Source organism: Pleuronectes platessa, chromosome 20 (genome assembly GCF_947347685.1).
Source record: "Pleuronectes platessa chromosome 20, fPlePla1.1, whole genome shotgun sequence".
In the NCBI taxonomy this organism is placed as follows: domain Eukaryota; kingdom Metazoa; phylum Chordata; class Actinopteri; order Pleuronectiformes; family Pleuronectidae; genus Pleuronectes; species Pleuronectes platessa.
The window spans coordinates 18,880,121-18,895,656 of record NC_070645.1 but is presented as its reverse complement, the minus strand read 5'-3'; the positions used below and the strand labels follow the sequence as shown (position 1 = coordinate 18,895,656).

At 43.4% G+C, this 15,536-nt stretch overlaps 1 protein-coding gene across 2 annotated transcripts in view; it reads left to right on the top strand.

Annotated features, from left to right (window-relative positions):
- Positions 1 to 3,713, top strand: part of LOC128425723 (cadherin-18) — a 50,645-nt gene extending 46,932 nt beyond the window's left edge. For both annotated transcript variants that reach the window (XM_053412479.1, XM_053412480.1), the window contains one exon: positions 3,208 to 3,713. In XM_053412479.1, the coding sequence (XP_053268454.1) occupies positions 3,208 to 3,713 (506 nt within the window). The remainder of the gene's footprint in view (positions 1 to 3,207) is intronic.
- Positions 3,714 to 15,536: the final 11,823 nt, after the last annotated feature.

The window sequence follows — 15,536 nt, the reverse complement described above, 5'->3', positions numbered from 1 at the left end:
GTGATTTGTTTGGGTCTGATTGTTTTTTCCGTGCGCCCAATTAATGTTGGTGTTTTATCTCTGCCCTCTAATAAGCCGTCCTCATTAAGCCGGCAGCAGAACCGAGAGGGATTCAAACTCTCAGTGATCTGACTCAGTTGATAACATCGGCCTTTTAACTTCGCCTAAATAACATGAAATATCAATACTGTTCATTGGATTTTACTTATTGAGTTCAAGGGACTAATTTGGTTAAATGAAGAATTTTGAGAAAAGCATAAAAATGTATTTCTGGACTCAACAAAGTCGTATCAGTCAATGTTTCTCTTGAATTATAAGTTTGGGACCAGTTATTTGGACCAGACGCATTATTTTCAAATTCCAGACACTCTCCCAGTGTAGTGATCAATAACCAGGGTATGAATGCAGCATAAATATGATTTTTCCTGCAGCGAATAGATATTTGGAGCCACAAGTGGTGAAGTGCAGCCGTTAGATCCCAGCTGGCCTTGTCCTGGCAAATGAAACGACCTGAATGGACCATTGAGGGAGCGTTAATGGAGAGAGTGCATTACACTGTGGAAGTAGATCACAAGCTGAAGAAAAGTAAAATTACATAGAGTATTAATAAATGGTGCATTATCCAAATCCTAAAAATATGCAAATTTCATCTCTGCATTGTGTGATGTGTTGCTTTAAACATTTCTCAAACAAATAGCTTCTCTCAGCCTCTCTCACCATATTAATCACCTGCAGGTACAGTCTGGGGACATTTCATTAAAAACACGAGCGTGGAACGGCATCGAACAATGAAATATATGTAGATTGTCGTGGAAATTACCTGAATATCATCAATAATAAACACAGAGAGTCACCACGCTGCAGTAGATGAGTGTAAAGTTCTATATTCTACAGGAAAGTGGGATTTTTCGCTTGCACAAGCAGAGACAGTGAGGAGTCCTGAATCACAGTAAAACAAACCTTTTTAAAACCTTGACAGATTTATGGTCAATATCAGGAAGCACTCAGCCTCATATATATATGGGACCTATAGAATACTGCAGTGCTGGAGAGAACGGATGAGCTCCCACCGCAGGAATATATATAATGAGTGAAACGGGTCCAAAAACAAGTTTTTAGTTTATAATAGTGAAATCATATTCCTCCAAATTCCACAGAATCAATGTGTTTTGGTTTTATTTCTATGTCATCTCCATCTGAATTTATCAAGTTCTTAAATCAACAATAATTTCGGTGTCTAATGTATTTCGATATTCAATAAACATTTCAAAAAGACCTCTGCTTCAATCCAGACAGCGTTTTACCCAAAATTACTTTATTACCTCCGACAAGGATGTTTTCACCTATTTCCCAGGAATAGTTCTTGAATCTAGATGGAAGAAAAGCTGCAGTTTCAGATGCTGACATCAATGATTGTGAACAACTCGGTTCAGCGTGATTAAATTTAAGGAGACTGTTGGGTCTTGGCGGAGACTCCAAACTCCTCTTAGTGCCATTAGGGGAATACTTGGGTTCCGAGCACAACTGCTGGCTCATACGTGTCGATATCTTCCTTATGCCCAGGGCTGGATTATCAGTCAGGCAAAGTGTAAAGCTGCTCCACGGACACAGACTCTTACGGGTCCCACAGGATCAGCTCTTTTGTCGGTAATCCTGTGTTTTCTGCCAGAGTCTGCATTGACACTCGGTGGGTGTCACTGCTCAGTTAAAAGACTGCGTTCAAACACAAGCAAGCACTTTTCATTTCTGTCCCTAGCAGGCGAATCTGTCCTTGATTACATCCATTAAAACACTGGAGTTAATTCGGCTTCTCGGTTGTGACCAGTATGTTTTGGTCTGAACAGCATCCCTCTCTCTCCAGGATGAGTGTATCCTCAGTGGAGTCTCCCGTGCTCCAGCTCATGCACCTTCCGTCTAAATTTAAATCTTTGAAAGTGCAGTATAGTCTGTTTGCAGCTGCCAGAGTCACCACATGTACATAAAAATGGATCACTTGTGTAAGTACAGTAGATCAGTCAGATGCATCATCGCATCCTGGGAGTCATGTAAGCTGAAACCTCCACCTCCTCTTGATCTGCCACCTCCACCACCTCCCTGCCTGTCTGTCAGCTTCTCACCTCCCATGTGTTAGGAGGTGCCTTCTTCTGAGAGGTGGATGTTACACAGTCGTGTGTTGGGATAAAGGTGGTATGTAGAAGTTCCACGTAAGACTCCAGGATACCCCAGAACTTTAATACCACCTTAAACAGAACGAGTTTCTCTTTCCTTTGAATCTTTACCCTGCTTCTAACACGACTTCATTATGAAGAACGCTCCTCTCTGCAGGGCCACTGATCTGTGTGGCTCCACTCTGCTGATGGAGCATAATGAACTCCTTTTGGATATCACACTGCTGTAAAAAAAAATGTGCCTCCCATGCTGACAGCGTTTTTTATTAAATGGATGTTGGTGTTAACAACTTGCAGAGGGGTCATCATTAACCCCAAAGTCGCATAACTCTCATTAGCTGCTGGAACAAGTTCCAAGCCCGAGTATCTCATCAAATATTACTTGGCTCCATGATTTCATTAACAGTGGGAAAAGTTATTTCAGAGCGTGAGCTACTTACCAGCAGAGTTTCTTTGATGTGGCTCAACTGGCACCAGCAGCGATGAGGCGATTACACGAGAGGCACCTCCGCGCGATTTCCCCCCCGACGTGATCGGCTCCTTGGATGATGATGATGATGATGATGATGTTAATGTTCATATTGTCGTCGTCTCAAGAGCTCACATTCAAGGAACCATCACAGCCGCGATGCTAATGTCGGCTAATGTGGGAGTTGATTTACTGCTCCGCGACGCCCGGTGGGTTTGAGTGTCCTGATGGAAGACTGGATAGATGAGCTCATAAAAACAGGCTCGTGTTCATTTGGTTTGCTGTTTACGAACCACTACATGTTTGTCTGTCATGAGCAATGAATTAACAACAACACACAGACACACACACGCATTGGAATTAACACAAAAGGAATGGCTGAGCGCAGTAACAACATTCAGTTGTTCCCATTACGTGTCGTTGTTGTTGATCTAATCTTTGAAAAGTCAGATTCTCATTTTCTCCTATTTTTCCAGAATTATATCTGGAAACAAATGATAATTGTTCTTTATTGGTGGCTTCGTACTATTTTGATTTCTGCATAATAACGTTAGTCCCTGTGTCTCGCAGCCATCGTGGTCGTCTTCGTCACCCTGAGGCGGAGCAAGAAGGAGCCGCTCGTCATCTCCGAGGAGGACATCCGGGAAAACGTGGTGACCTACGACGACGAGGGCGGGGGGGAGGAGGACACCGAGGCCTTCGACATCATCGCCCTCCGCAACCCGGCCGCCGCCGAGGAGCTCAAGTTCCGGCGGGACATTCGCCCGGAGTCGAGGAAACACTGCGTCCCCCCCCGCAGCCGCCGGAGCCCGTCGGCGGAGCTGGACGAGGTGGACGTGCACAAATTCATCAAGCAGAAATTGGTCGAGGCCGACATGGACACCAGCGTGCCGCCCTACGACTCGCTGCAGACCTACGCCTTCGAGGGTCAGGGGTCGCCCGCCGGCACCGTCAGTCCTCTAGACTCGGCCGGGACGCAGTCGGAGCAGGATTATAACTACCTGGACAACTGGGGGCCCGAGTTCCACAAACTGGCAGAACTCTACGCAGAGGCAGAATCCGACGTGACCACCTAGTGTGTGTGAGTTCACTCCCGTTCAAACCAAATCTGTTTTGAGATCTGTTTTTGCAAAGTTGTCGGTGAACGATACAAACAAACACGAGATGCTTTCAAACCGGTCCGGTGGATTTCTGTCGTCGAGCCGCTCGGGTTTTTTCCTTTTCGTCGCGTCGTTCATCTGGAAGCGTTGAATCAGATTTTGAAGATGGAGGAACAACAATATGGGGAAAAAGGAAAATGATTTTTTTCCTCGGTGTATATTTTTTATTGATCAATAAAGTCCTGAAATCCATATGAGTGGATATGTGAAAAAAACAAAACAATGGTTCCTTGTCTTCTTCCCCCGAGAGTGGATCTGCAGCTCTGCGTGCAGTAAAGATTACAGAGGTGGTGAAGTTCATGATTCACCGAGCAGAGGATGAAGCTGAGCTATAACACAACCTGAGTCACATGAATATAACTTTAGTGTCAGTATGTTTTCTGGCAAATTTCTGGAAAAACAGCCGTATGTGGAAATAGAGAACTTACTTTCATGTTAGTTTAGAAAAGTTAAGGTAAAAAAAATGCAACCCTGGTTTCCTGAGTTGTCTCCAGGGTCTCCTCACGGTCAACTGTCCAATTGACTGGGTGTCTGAGGGTCTGTCTATAGGAGCTGCTCTCTCTGCTTTGGTTTATTCATTTGCTTGTGCGTGAGGCTTTTTTGCAATGGGACCACTGGGCTCATGTCCCAAAATCCAGTTCCCCACACTAACTCCTGTTGACTCACACTAGGGAACTGACCAGTATCAGTGTGGAGGATTTTTCTTAGTGTTCACTGTTGTTCTGGAATGACAGACTCAAAACCAGCCATTTCATTTTCTTTACTTTAATACATTAGTCGTGGTTATGTCACTTTTCATAAATATGTTTAGATTTATTTTTGTTGCAGGTGCAGTACCTTTGTGTACCTGCAGGAATATTCAAAAACTACTGAATCCAATTTCATGAAATTCCATGAATCCCCCCAAAAATGTGTTTAGTTCACTTTCTCAAGAAAGAAAGTAAGAAAAAGTCTGTACTATCGAGTACTGCTATTTATGCAAAATTCATATATATAAATATGATGTAGGTCCTGATTGCAATACAGGGAATAAGTTGATAAACTGGCCAGTAGAACAGAGTGGAGGTATAAACACGTCCTGCTTTGTTCAGTGATGGCTCAGGGTACTTCAGTCTTGTTCTCTATGAAGATTCTTCATGTGAATACACAGAGAAATGTTAATTGTCACATGTGACTTCCTCTGGAGTCATGTCTGGTATGTTCCAGTCAAAGTGCCACCAGTGACATCTTCACGACACAGAATGGTAGAAGCTTCACTCACATCCATTAGAGAACAAAGCCTCGCCTCCATCACATTCATCACTTGCTCCATCACACAGACAAGAGAAGCCAAACTTCAGAGTGGAGTCATTGAGGTGAGCCGGGAGCGTTCGACGGCTGCCACTCGTCGTTCAGCAGCTAAACTCCTCAGTTGTTGTTCCGTGTGATGAAGAACAAGAAACACTCGGGCTCCGACTTCAGAGCTCGAACACAAACGGGATCAATTCCACTCGCTGATGAGTCGTCTCCATCGAGTTTGGTTCAGAAATGCAGACGATTAAAATAAATAAAAACAAGGGAGGGTGATGAGTGTTTCACAGCCTGAGCTCACTCCTCCTGATTCACCCCCCCCTGTTCTCCTGCTCATCTATCCCCTCTGCTCACACATCGATGTTTGTCTTCTTCACGATTGGATCGAAGCGAGGAGACGAGCAGAGAGTTGATAGATCCCACGGAGCCAAAGGCAAACACAGAAGAAACTTCATCTGACTTTCAGTGACTGATTCTTTGCTTTTCTTTCAATTTGAGGCGTTTTGAATTATTTGATTATCAGACGATCGCTGCAGCCGTCACTCAAACCAACACAGGATTTATCATCCTTGTGCTTTTCATCGGTTATTTTCATGCCTCTGCGCCGGAGACTACTGTGGCTGCTGGAATTATGTTTCTGGGTTTTCTAGAAGTTTTCGATTAACTGAAACGAACGAATGAATTTTAAAGATAATACAACAACATTCTGAGTTCTACCTCTGATCAGTGCGGAGATCAAAGAACCGTGTGCCGCCATCTTGTCTTAAATCATTTAAACTGATTGTTGTGGCCGAAAGGTTAAAGGTCAAGATCCCTATGACCTCACATCTGTCCCATTCTTGTCAACCTGGACTCTCAGGAACGCCTGAAGGGAATTTCATTACAGGCCTGAGCTGTGTCTCAATTCGGGGGCGTCTTCTTTTCTGAGGGTGTCAAAAGCAAAACTTATGAAATTGCTCATCCTAGTCGCACAAAGTCTTCAGGTCATATATTCTGTGAGTCTGGTTACTGGTGGATGTGAACTGCAGCTTCACTGCGGAGGCACAACAACAACAACAACAACAAGGCAGTAATTCTAGTTTCCTCCAAATCTTCATTCTGCTGCTGTGGTAGCCAGGGGAAATGGAGCCCAGGAAACCTGCAGCTTTCTGATGACTCCCGGCCTCTTAAAGCCTCAAAACTTCTTTCCTCAGGCTACAAATATTCCAGCGCCTGCCCCGGAGGGTTGTGTTAGTTTACACCTCGAAACGGGAAACATTTTTAAAAGTAGCTTTGGAAAAACCAGGGGCCCCGGCTCGGCAAGATTGATGTCAGATTTCATGCAGCTGGTGAGGGCTGCAAAAGTTTTGAAATTCTCACCGAGGCACAAATATTACAAGAGCTGCAATTATCCTGTTTCTGTGACCTGCACCGGCTTCGTGATTCATCTGCTGGGTGGTTCCTGGAGGAGCTGTCACGAGAATGAGAAGTTTTAATGAAACAGAAAAACCAGAAGATATTGAATTTGAAATGTGCTAAAGTTTTTACCAAAACAAATTAAACAAAATTACAGAAAAACATGATCAGACACAATCTGGCAGTGAAATGAGAGAAAACTGACAAGTTTCATTAATTTGTCCAAAAAAAAAATGAAAAGTGAATCAAATGTTGGTTCTCTTTAATAAGATATCATGAATATATTTGAATTTCCAACTGTTCATCTTAAGAAAAACAGAAAATCTAAATATCTATTGCTTGATGAATAATTAGTATTTCCAGGGCATCCTCTCAGAAATGATATTTCCTGTATTTTCCACATTGCAGCAAATCGATTTTTACAGTGAGAGCTGAACTGAAAGTTAAGTTTGCTGCTTTATTCTGGGTCCATCACTCAATATTTCATGTTAATTAAAAAATTCATATTTTAAAAACCCCAACACAGACTGGAGCAGCCTCGGAGCAGGAAACCATTTTCTCCATCTAACCAGTTTAGTTGCATGATTAGCTGGTTTCATTAAAGATCGTATTCGACTGGAAGCTGCAGAGTATGACCCGTGATGAACACTGTGGTCTGTGCGTCATCGTGTGTTCTTATCTCATCCATATGGGCTCTCAGTCCTGTGTGGAAGATAAATCATGTGGAGGAGGACAACAGGGAAAAAAAATGAATCTGGAGCCAATTAATTAGCGTGAAGTGTGTTTAATTACTTCGTTTCACCCGAGAATCAATTCAAGAAGAAGGTGGACGTGGTGTAAACTTTCCAAAACAGCACCAAATTGCATTTCTGTGCAAAAGAGAACGGTGAGATAAGTGTTAGACGCCGAGAGGTTTACATGGATTATACCATCACTCCCTGAATAAAGATTTCTACTCTACGGAGCCACAATCTACCGGAGCTGCGCCCATATGTTCCCGAGATAAGGCCGAGGGGTAATGTCTCTCGGGCCTCGTGAGGATATGTTGGGGAAACGGCTCCCGAGGTTTTATCTTCGGTCAAAAGCAGCAGAGTGGATTCTCATTTTTTTGAAAAACACTATTGTTGGTTCCTGTGATGTTTCTACTGTCTCCTGGATCCCGTGCATCTCACAGTAGAGTTTGTTTACAACAGCTTTAATTGCACTTTGCATATCAGGTCAAGGATGCAGGAGTTTTTCTGTGTGTGCCTCTGACTGAGTGAGGAGTGAGGAGTGAGGTGTGTGTGTGCAGAGGTAGCTCTTCCTCGTCCTTCGTTATTCTTTTTCATTTTGCAGTGGGTTGTGTAAGACCTGAGGGCCGGTCCAGCCAGCTGCTTCTACCTCTCCTACCGTTTGAGGTCAGGGGCTTCTAAGAAGGTTTCAAGCTTTCACAGAGAGTACGATTTAATGGAGGGCGGCTTTGCATATTATAAATGTTCATGACTCTGGAGTGTGTGTGAAGGTGAATTGGAAATAAAAGATCAAAGAGTCTAAAAAAAATCCTTTCAAATTCAAGCCTGCGATCATTAAAGTTGTTTTAGCCGAAGGTTTTGGGGGGGGGGGGGGGGGGGGGGCAGCAGGTTTGTTTGTTGAAAAAGTTTGAATTTCAATTTTTTTAAATCTTAAATAACCACATCTTCTCCTTCATGACGATTGAGAGGCCAGAATGGAAACAACTGTGTGTCTATGAATCCGGGCTTTGAAAAATGACACAATTACATAATTCAGAATTCCGGAGCTTTTCCTTCACGTCGATCAGGGAAAAAAAAAAAAAAGTGGTTCAATCAACAGCGTCAGTTTGAGAGCTGACCTACATAGTGTGATCCGAGGAGCGGGGACGAGCTGCTGCTGACTCTCTTCACCGGCCTGTGACTAATATGAGGCTGCATGAGGAAACTGAAAACTCCACGAGAATATGGAAACAGATTCATGTCCCATTTGAAAGCACTTGGAGCATCACTGACCATCACTGTTCACTCATTTAGATTTTTCTAAACTCACCTGTTAACGGTTATATTGCACAATATTAGACGAAACCAATATTTTACTGTGTTAAAATGTGTGTATGAACGGTGGGGTTCAAAATTAGAGATAGCTACAGGAGATTTTTTTATTAAAGGGTTAGTTTCCACTCACCTTGAACGTCATTTCAGCCGTAACATCATGAAACCGGTTGGAGAGGCTGGACCTGGCAGATCAATCAGGGAGCACAGAGACTTGTAGCTGGCTCCTGTTGAGATATTAAAGAAACTTCTGGTGAAGACGAGACATTCTGCAGGAAACTATGAAAACCAAAATGTTGCACTGGGAGAAAACAAACCAGTAACAGAACTGGTTCACGCCGTCGTCCGTCAGGCGGAGCAGCAGCTTCTGACCGACCACGAGCTGGTTTGTGTGACGGCCTCTCACCGACCCCACACACCACCCGACCCTGATGAGGTGCAGACAGCCCGTGGTGTCTGGGGGGGGGGGAGCTGTTTGATAATTTTGATGGATTTGCATTGTGGCTCACGCTGGTGTGCAGCCCGCTGTGCGCGCCCCCCCCGCTGTGCGTGCCTGTTACTGATCTGAGACACTTCGGTTACCGTCCCCCCCGACCTCTTCCCTTTATTCCTGCACAGGCAGGAGTCGTGATCACAAAGCCTCGTGGTAACAGCAGATTCCTCAGCTTCAGTTTATCCTGGGAAATCCGCGGGAATTCTGATCAAGGAGATTCCCAATGATCCCGATCGCCTCCACGTCTACTTCAGGACGTACAGACAAGAGAATAGAACTAAATTCTGTGATCTAATTGATCCCGAAAAGCTCAAACGACTTTCAGGATGAACCTTGATAACGAACCTGTTCCGAAAACAAAAAATGTTTGTCCCTGTTGTATTTGTCCTCCAGTTACATAAGTAGACATATTCTAATAATCACATTTTCCAGCATTAATGTGAACGTAGGCATCAAGATCCTCCAAAATGATCCCGATCAGATGAGAACTTGTTCTTAAAGAACAAATATTCCTGAAAACCTCGTCTTCTGAACTTGATGCTTTGAGAGTTGTTGTTAATTCACGAGCGACGGCAGCAGCGAGCGTCTCTCACAGCTTCTCTGCTAATGAGAACCTGGTCACACCTCCGTCAACAGCCTCCCATAAACAAAGGAAATGATTAGTGTGCAGAAGACAAACATTAACAATTCACCCCCCCCCCCTTCCCCGGAACTCCCTGCCGCTCTGACAGGCAGAAATCAAAACAGCTTAAATGATTAAACGTGAAATAAGCCACATGGAATCACTAATGTATAAGAGCATAATAAGTCCCAGTGCCCGGTGGTGGAGCGTCTTACTGCACTGGTTTCCATTGAGGTGCGCTTGATGACTTCAGGCCTCTTGTGGGCGAAATGTGGACGAGTCAGCGCAGTGAGTCTGATCAGTGATCATAGGATTGATTCAATTAAACAACTGTAATTAGAGGCTCCTGCTTTAATACCCAGAAACCTTTAAACCAGCTGCACCGGGGGAAACACTCACGTGACCAGATAAATTGTTTATACAGTAAATCAGGCGTAGAATAATTCTCACAGCGGATTATCTGTGACATCAGGGTTTGATAGATGTAAAGAAGCTCGGGGCTCGGACGGGAATTATTCATTTGACGGGATGAAGCACTAATTTGTAGAAAGAATTTAATTTTATATCAGAATAAGTCACAATCCTGTAAATCCCTGAAGAGTAAAGGGTTTCAAATGTCATGTTTGATTGATTTCCAAAATTATCGAAAAGTAAAATACAAGAAAACCCTTTCAACTTCTAGTCTGCTTTACACTGTAAAACATAATAAAGTGGATTTAATGTGGAGTTTGAAAAGTATGGTATCAAATTTAAACTATAATAAACACTGTGCAGAATAATAACACTGTTGATCAGAGACTTTGCCTCAGAAACTGTATGAAAACTAACTTTCTTGCAATTTTAAAAGTTTAACTCAAATGCCCAATAATGCAAAATGGGTAAAATACATACAAAAACACATGAGCATGGATTAACATGATTTTCTCATAATTTCCCAAGATATATTGTTCAGGTCCAATTCAGTGGCTCAGCCCTTAAACAGTTCCTCCAGCTCTTATCTGCTCTTTTTGCAAAACCCATAGGAGTTGAGTCTGTTGTGCTTCAGTATTGATTTGAGTCCAACCACAGGCTCTTACTGTACAGTCTGAGGATGTTAACTAATTTAGGGAAGCACCGGGTCAAAGCTGAACAACAGCGTAATGGCCCCTGAACAGCCGATCCACTGTGCTGCACACATGTTTGGAGACACCAGGGGAGATCCTCTTTCACCATCAACCACAAATGAGCTTCACCGCAGAGTCTAATGGCCGATAACACCGAGCCCCGCTCCTGAATGAAGGGAGGAATAACTGCTGGGAAACTCAGAGTTCTCCTTGAATTCCGGCCTAGTTGGAAAATGGAAATAATATAAATCAGAAGGTTTGATCGTGGGCCCATTTATCTCCAGTGGGGGGGGATGGCAGCGTCTCCCCGTGTTCATCACCGACAGGTTTGCCGGGGATGCCAGGTGTTCTCATTTGTCTTTGAAATAATTGGAAATTAACGGGATAATGAGATCTGTGGGGAAACGCCGATGAGTGTTTCTGACATTCAGCTGAATGAGGGACAGAATAAATAAACAGCTTTGATTTGCCTCCACGAGGGAGCAAAACACAAACTCCTCTCAAATCTGATGCGTGTGAAAGGAGTGCGCCGCAGGATTAAACACTCGACAACAACTACACAACAATAACAGATTCTTATGGCCGTGTTGCATCGGTCAACTTCTTCCTCGAGAGCTTTATGACAAACTCTTAAGTTGGTTGGAAAGTTGGTGCTTGACGCTGGTGAGCATCTCGTCGAGCGTCTCTTTCCGCCGCTGCTCCTCTCGCTGCTTCTTCTTCTTCTTCATGTCCTGCCAGCTACTTAACGGTTAATTGCCTTCACCTGGATTCCCCGGAGCGAGTCAGTCAGCGAGAGGAGAAGTGCAATAAAAACCAACAGGCCCCCGAGCTCTGCAGACTGTCATTAAGGGGGGTGCTCTGCGCCGGCTGGCACCACCGGCTGCCACTCACTTCCTCTGAGCGCGGGTAAATCTCTGGGAAGGAGCACGATGCCATTTCCAAGAGGATTCCAAATCAAAAATATGTGCATTAATAAAACAATATACTTTAATGTAGTTAGGAATTATTTTTCCTATTGGAAAATGTCTCCAGAGTTCAGTGCAAAATATCCCAAAAGTTAATCACAAGCACAGGACACCCTCTCCCTTCTATTTATATTATTTCTACTTCTATAGGTAGAACCTGCCTTGCAACACTGGATTGCAAATAATAAAGTTATTAACACCCCCCCCCCCCCATCTTACCTCTAAACTAACTTTGCACTGGGATGATATATGCAGAGAGTTGAGAAGTGCAGCAGGGACACGCACAGGAAGGATGTGTGAAGATAACAACATGCCAAAGGTAGTGCAGAGGAGCCCTGTTCACTGCAGTCTCCTGATTATGTATATGTAAAGTATATGTAAACATGTAGGGCCTCATGATTACTCCACATTATCCTCGATCTGGAGATAGGAAGAAGGAAAAAGCCTCGAGGGACGAGCTTCTGCAGCTGATCCTGTTTGGTTTGCGTGTGTTTAACAACAGTCGCACACACTCGCTGCTTCTTAAAGCTAAAGAGCCACTTCCCGAAATGAGCGAGAACGGCGGGAGATGAAAACAGTGACGTGAACGGAGATTAGGAAGGAACATCAAACAGGTGGGGGGGGGTGGACGTTGACTGAGCAAGTGTTTACAAAACCGATTTTTAGATTTTTTTTTTCAGGAGGCTTCTTTCCTATACGCTTCAGGCGTCTGTCACGGGAACATCACACAAAAAATGTTCCCACCGCAACTTCAAGGGCCTCGTTTATATTTGCAAAAAAAAAAAAACTCACAATGAAATGAAAAAACTAGACCAAAGGAAAAAACAGACACGGACAATGGATCGCTACTTTTTCTACAGTTGGGAGATTTCCCTGCGGAGAACCGGCTACGATTATTTTCATTATCCTGTGAGGAAAAACAATTGGTTCTCCTGACTCAGATTCCAGCTCCCGGGGGGGGGGGGGGGGGGGGATGTTTGCCGACCCACATGTGAGGATGACATATTGAAATCATGGCGGGCGCCGTTGTATCTTGTCCCAGTTCTTCAAAAGCTAATATGGCCGCGTCCCAGCTGACTCCACGGATCTCAGAGGGACGTTTATCTAATATGATGCTCGAGAAGGAAGAAACAAATAAATGAAACCTTGCTACACAACACGTTTATTACCCCCCCCACCGCTGTATCCCCTCATATCCAGAGCAGAGATTATTTTTTTTTTAACAACCAAAACAAGTGTAGAGATCTTTTTTGCTAAAATACAACCTACACTTCACAGAGTCCACATTGTTTATGAATGAGAAGGTTTCAACTACAGCCTCAAGGCAAATTTGACCCAATGTGAATAAGCACTGAATAGTTTGTTTGATTGTAAACAGGAATAAACAAAACTATTAAAACTAAGGGACGATTTAAAAAACATTTTAATCAATTTCCCAGGAAATGATTCATGGATCTAGATGAAAGAAATCTTGCATATTTAGAAGACTGACATCGATGAGTGCAATTTGATTGGTTGGTTGAATTTAAAGAGACTTGACAGTGATACGAGTTCTTCTAAGGCACTAAACATGGACGTCAACCAGGGTGGGAAACATCAGAATAAAGCAATAATGGTTATTTCCCCTCGTGGCCTCGGTCATGTTGGTTTAGAATGTGTGTCAGTGCTGCATACAGTATTAACAAACCCATCTCAGAGTCCTCGGGGCCCGAGGGTCCGGGGACCGACGCTGGTGACTCAGTGGGGGGCTTAGAGTCGGTTACATAAACTGGAAATAGGGCTGAGTCATCACAGGAAATGAGGATTGGAAGCTTAAAAAAAACATATTTTCAAAATGTCTGGGTGAAGCTGTGGACAACTCAATTTGTAGCTCTAAATTAATACAAAATTAGACGTGTAAAAATGCTAATGTAATTCGCCTGTGGTCTTTAATTTCATTTTACACATTTCTCTAAGTGCAAGGCTTCGCGACATCACAAAATAACAAGTTGCAAAGTGTTGACCCGACACTGCTGAGTTGTTAACACTCAACACACATTTATTTTGCCTCCTTAAAGAAAACAGATTATAGAAGAGAAGGACCAAGACGACAGAGATGGTGGACCGATAGAAATCTGACACACGTCTAAACACAGCTGATGAGTTTCTCTGGGTCCATGTCACTCAGTGGATTTCAGGCTGTGTGATAATCGGAGTGATAAACATCTTCCCCGGTCTGATGACTTCATTAGAGGCTGTTCCCTCTGCTGCACGGAGGCCCCCCCGCTCAGAATCCTGCTGAGACACTCATCCCTCATCGAGTGGCCTCAAACTCATGCAGTTGATTCACTTCTATTCAGCCACAGAAGAAAGACATGTGAAGAGAAATTTAGATTATCTGGAGAATTAGTGTTTGACGTCATTATATAAACTACAAATGCATGATGGCACAGTGTCCACAAACTTTTGGCAAAGTCCCATCACACCAAACTCTTGTGAAAAACATCTTACTTAGAAATATGTTTAAAAGCAATTAAAATCGTGAGGATTTATAACTGAACGTTGTATCTTATGACTGACATAATAACACTAAATTCATATTTCCATTCCTGCATTATTCCTCTCCCGGTGTCACGTCAGGGTTTTGTTGGGAAGCCGATCCTCCTCCACTTGGCTGAAAACACCACGAAGCCACTCTTTTATTACTGCCAACATTCATTAAGTAAGACTGGTAGCGTTCTGTGCCTTCGCCATCTGTGCTATATGAACAACATCCACATTTCACAGCTGGTGCTCGGTGGCTGTTCTGTACGTCGTTCGGGTAAATGCATCAGAGAAGCAAACAAACCAAGAAAACACAAACTGGGTTTATTCAAGCAGCAGAATCAGAATATTCCAGGTCTGTAAAGCCGGATACACAACGTTACACTAAACCTCTATACTGTAGTGTTTCCTCTTGTATTCAGATTCAGTCCAAACTGGTGCCTCTTCTGGTTTTGGAGTGGGTGCTTTGTTTTCACACTAGATTTGAAGAGGGAATATTATGACTTTTTACTTTTAATTAAAATACACTGTGGTTTTGTGATGACAAGCGAGACACAAATGAGTTTATCCTCCCTGAATAAAAAGCAGTTCAGCTCGACCCACAGTTACATAAGGGAACGCTCGCTGTTAATTATAAAGGGAACAAACCAGGAAGGGAGGTGATGGTAGAATCGCACCTTGAGAGGATGAGAAAACAGAAGGCTCTTATATATTAGTTTGTTTCCTGTATTAAAACCCGTTATCTGTGTTTGTGTCTTTTACCTGAATCGTATTTATAACTGGAACCACGACATAAAGCTCCTTTAACTTGAATAAAATATAACTTTATAACCCAGATGTATGAAACCATTTCTACCTGATGATAACAGTCTTGTATTCCTGGTGATGGTGCCTGTCCTCTATCTGAGGGACAAATGACCCAGAGGGGACATTGGTAGAGTGGTCGCACAAAAAAATATGATGCTGGTGAACTTTTGATGACACTTTTCTGATCAACTTTGATAGTGCACGTGAACTTCCTGCAGGAATCATGTGTTTGGCTCAACCTGACTCTGAGGAGGACTGGAGAAACACGTAGAGAGCAAGGTGAGGACCCACCTGTAGACGCCACACGGCCAGGACGGTATAATGTGTAGAATTTAATAAAGCAGGAAGGCAAAAGTGCACACGCCGACTAAACTTGTGCACAAGGAAATAAAACATGAGGGAAATGCAAAGGTTTTAAAATACAGATCAGAGATCAGTATTTACACAAAATGATGAGAGCTGAACTTTAGGACAGGATATAAACAAAGAGAGAGATGCA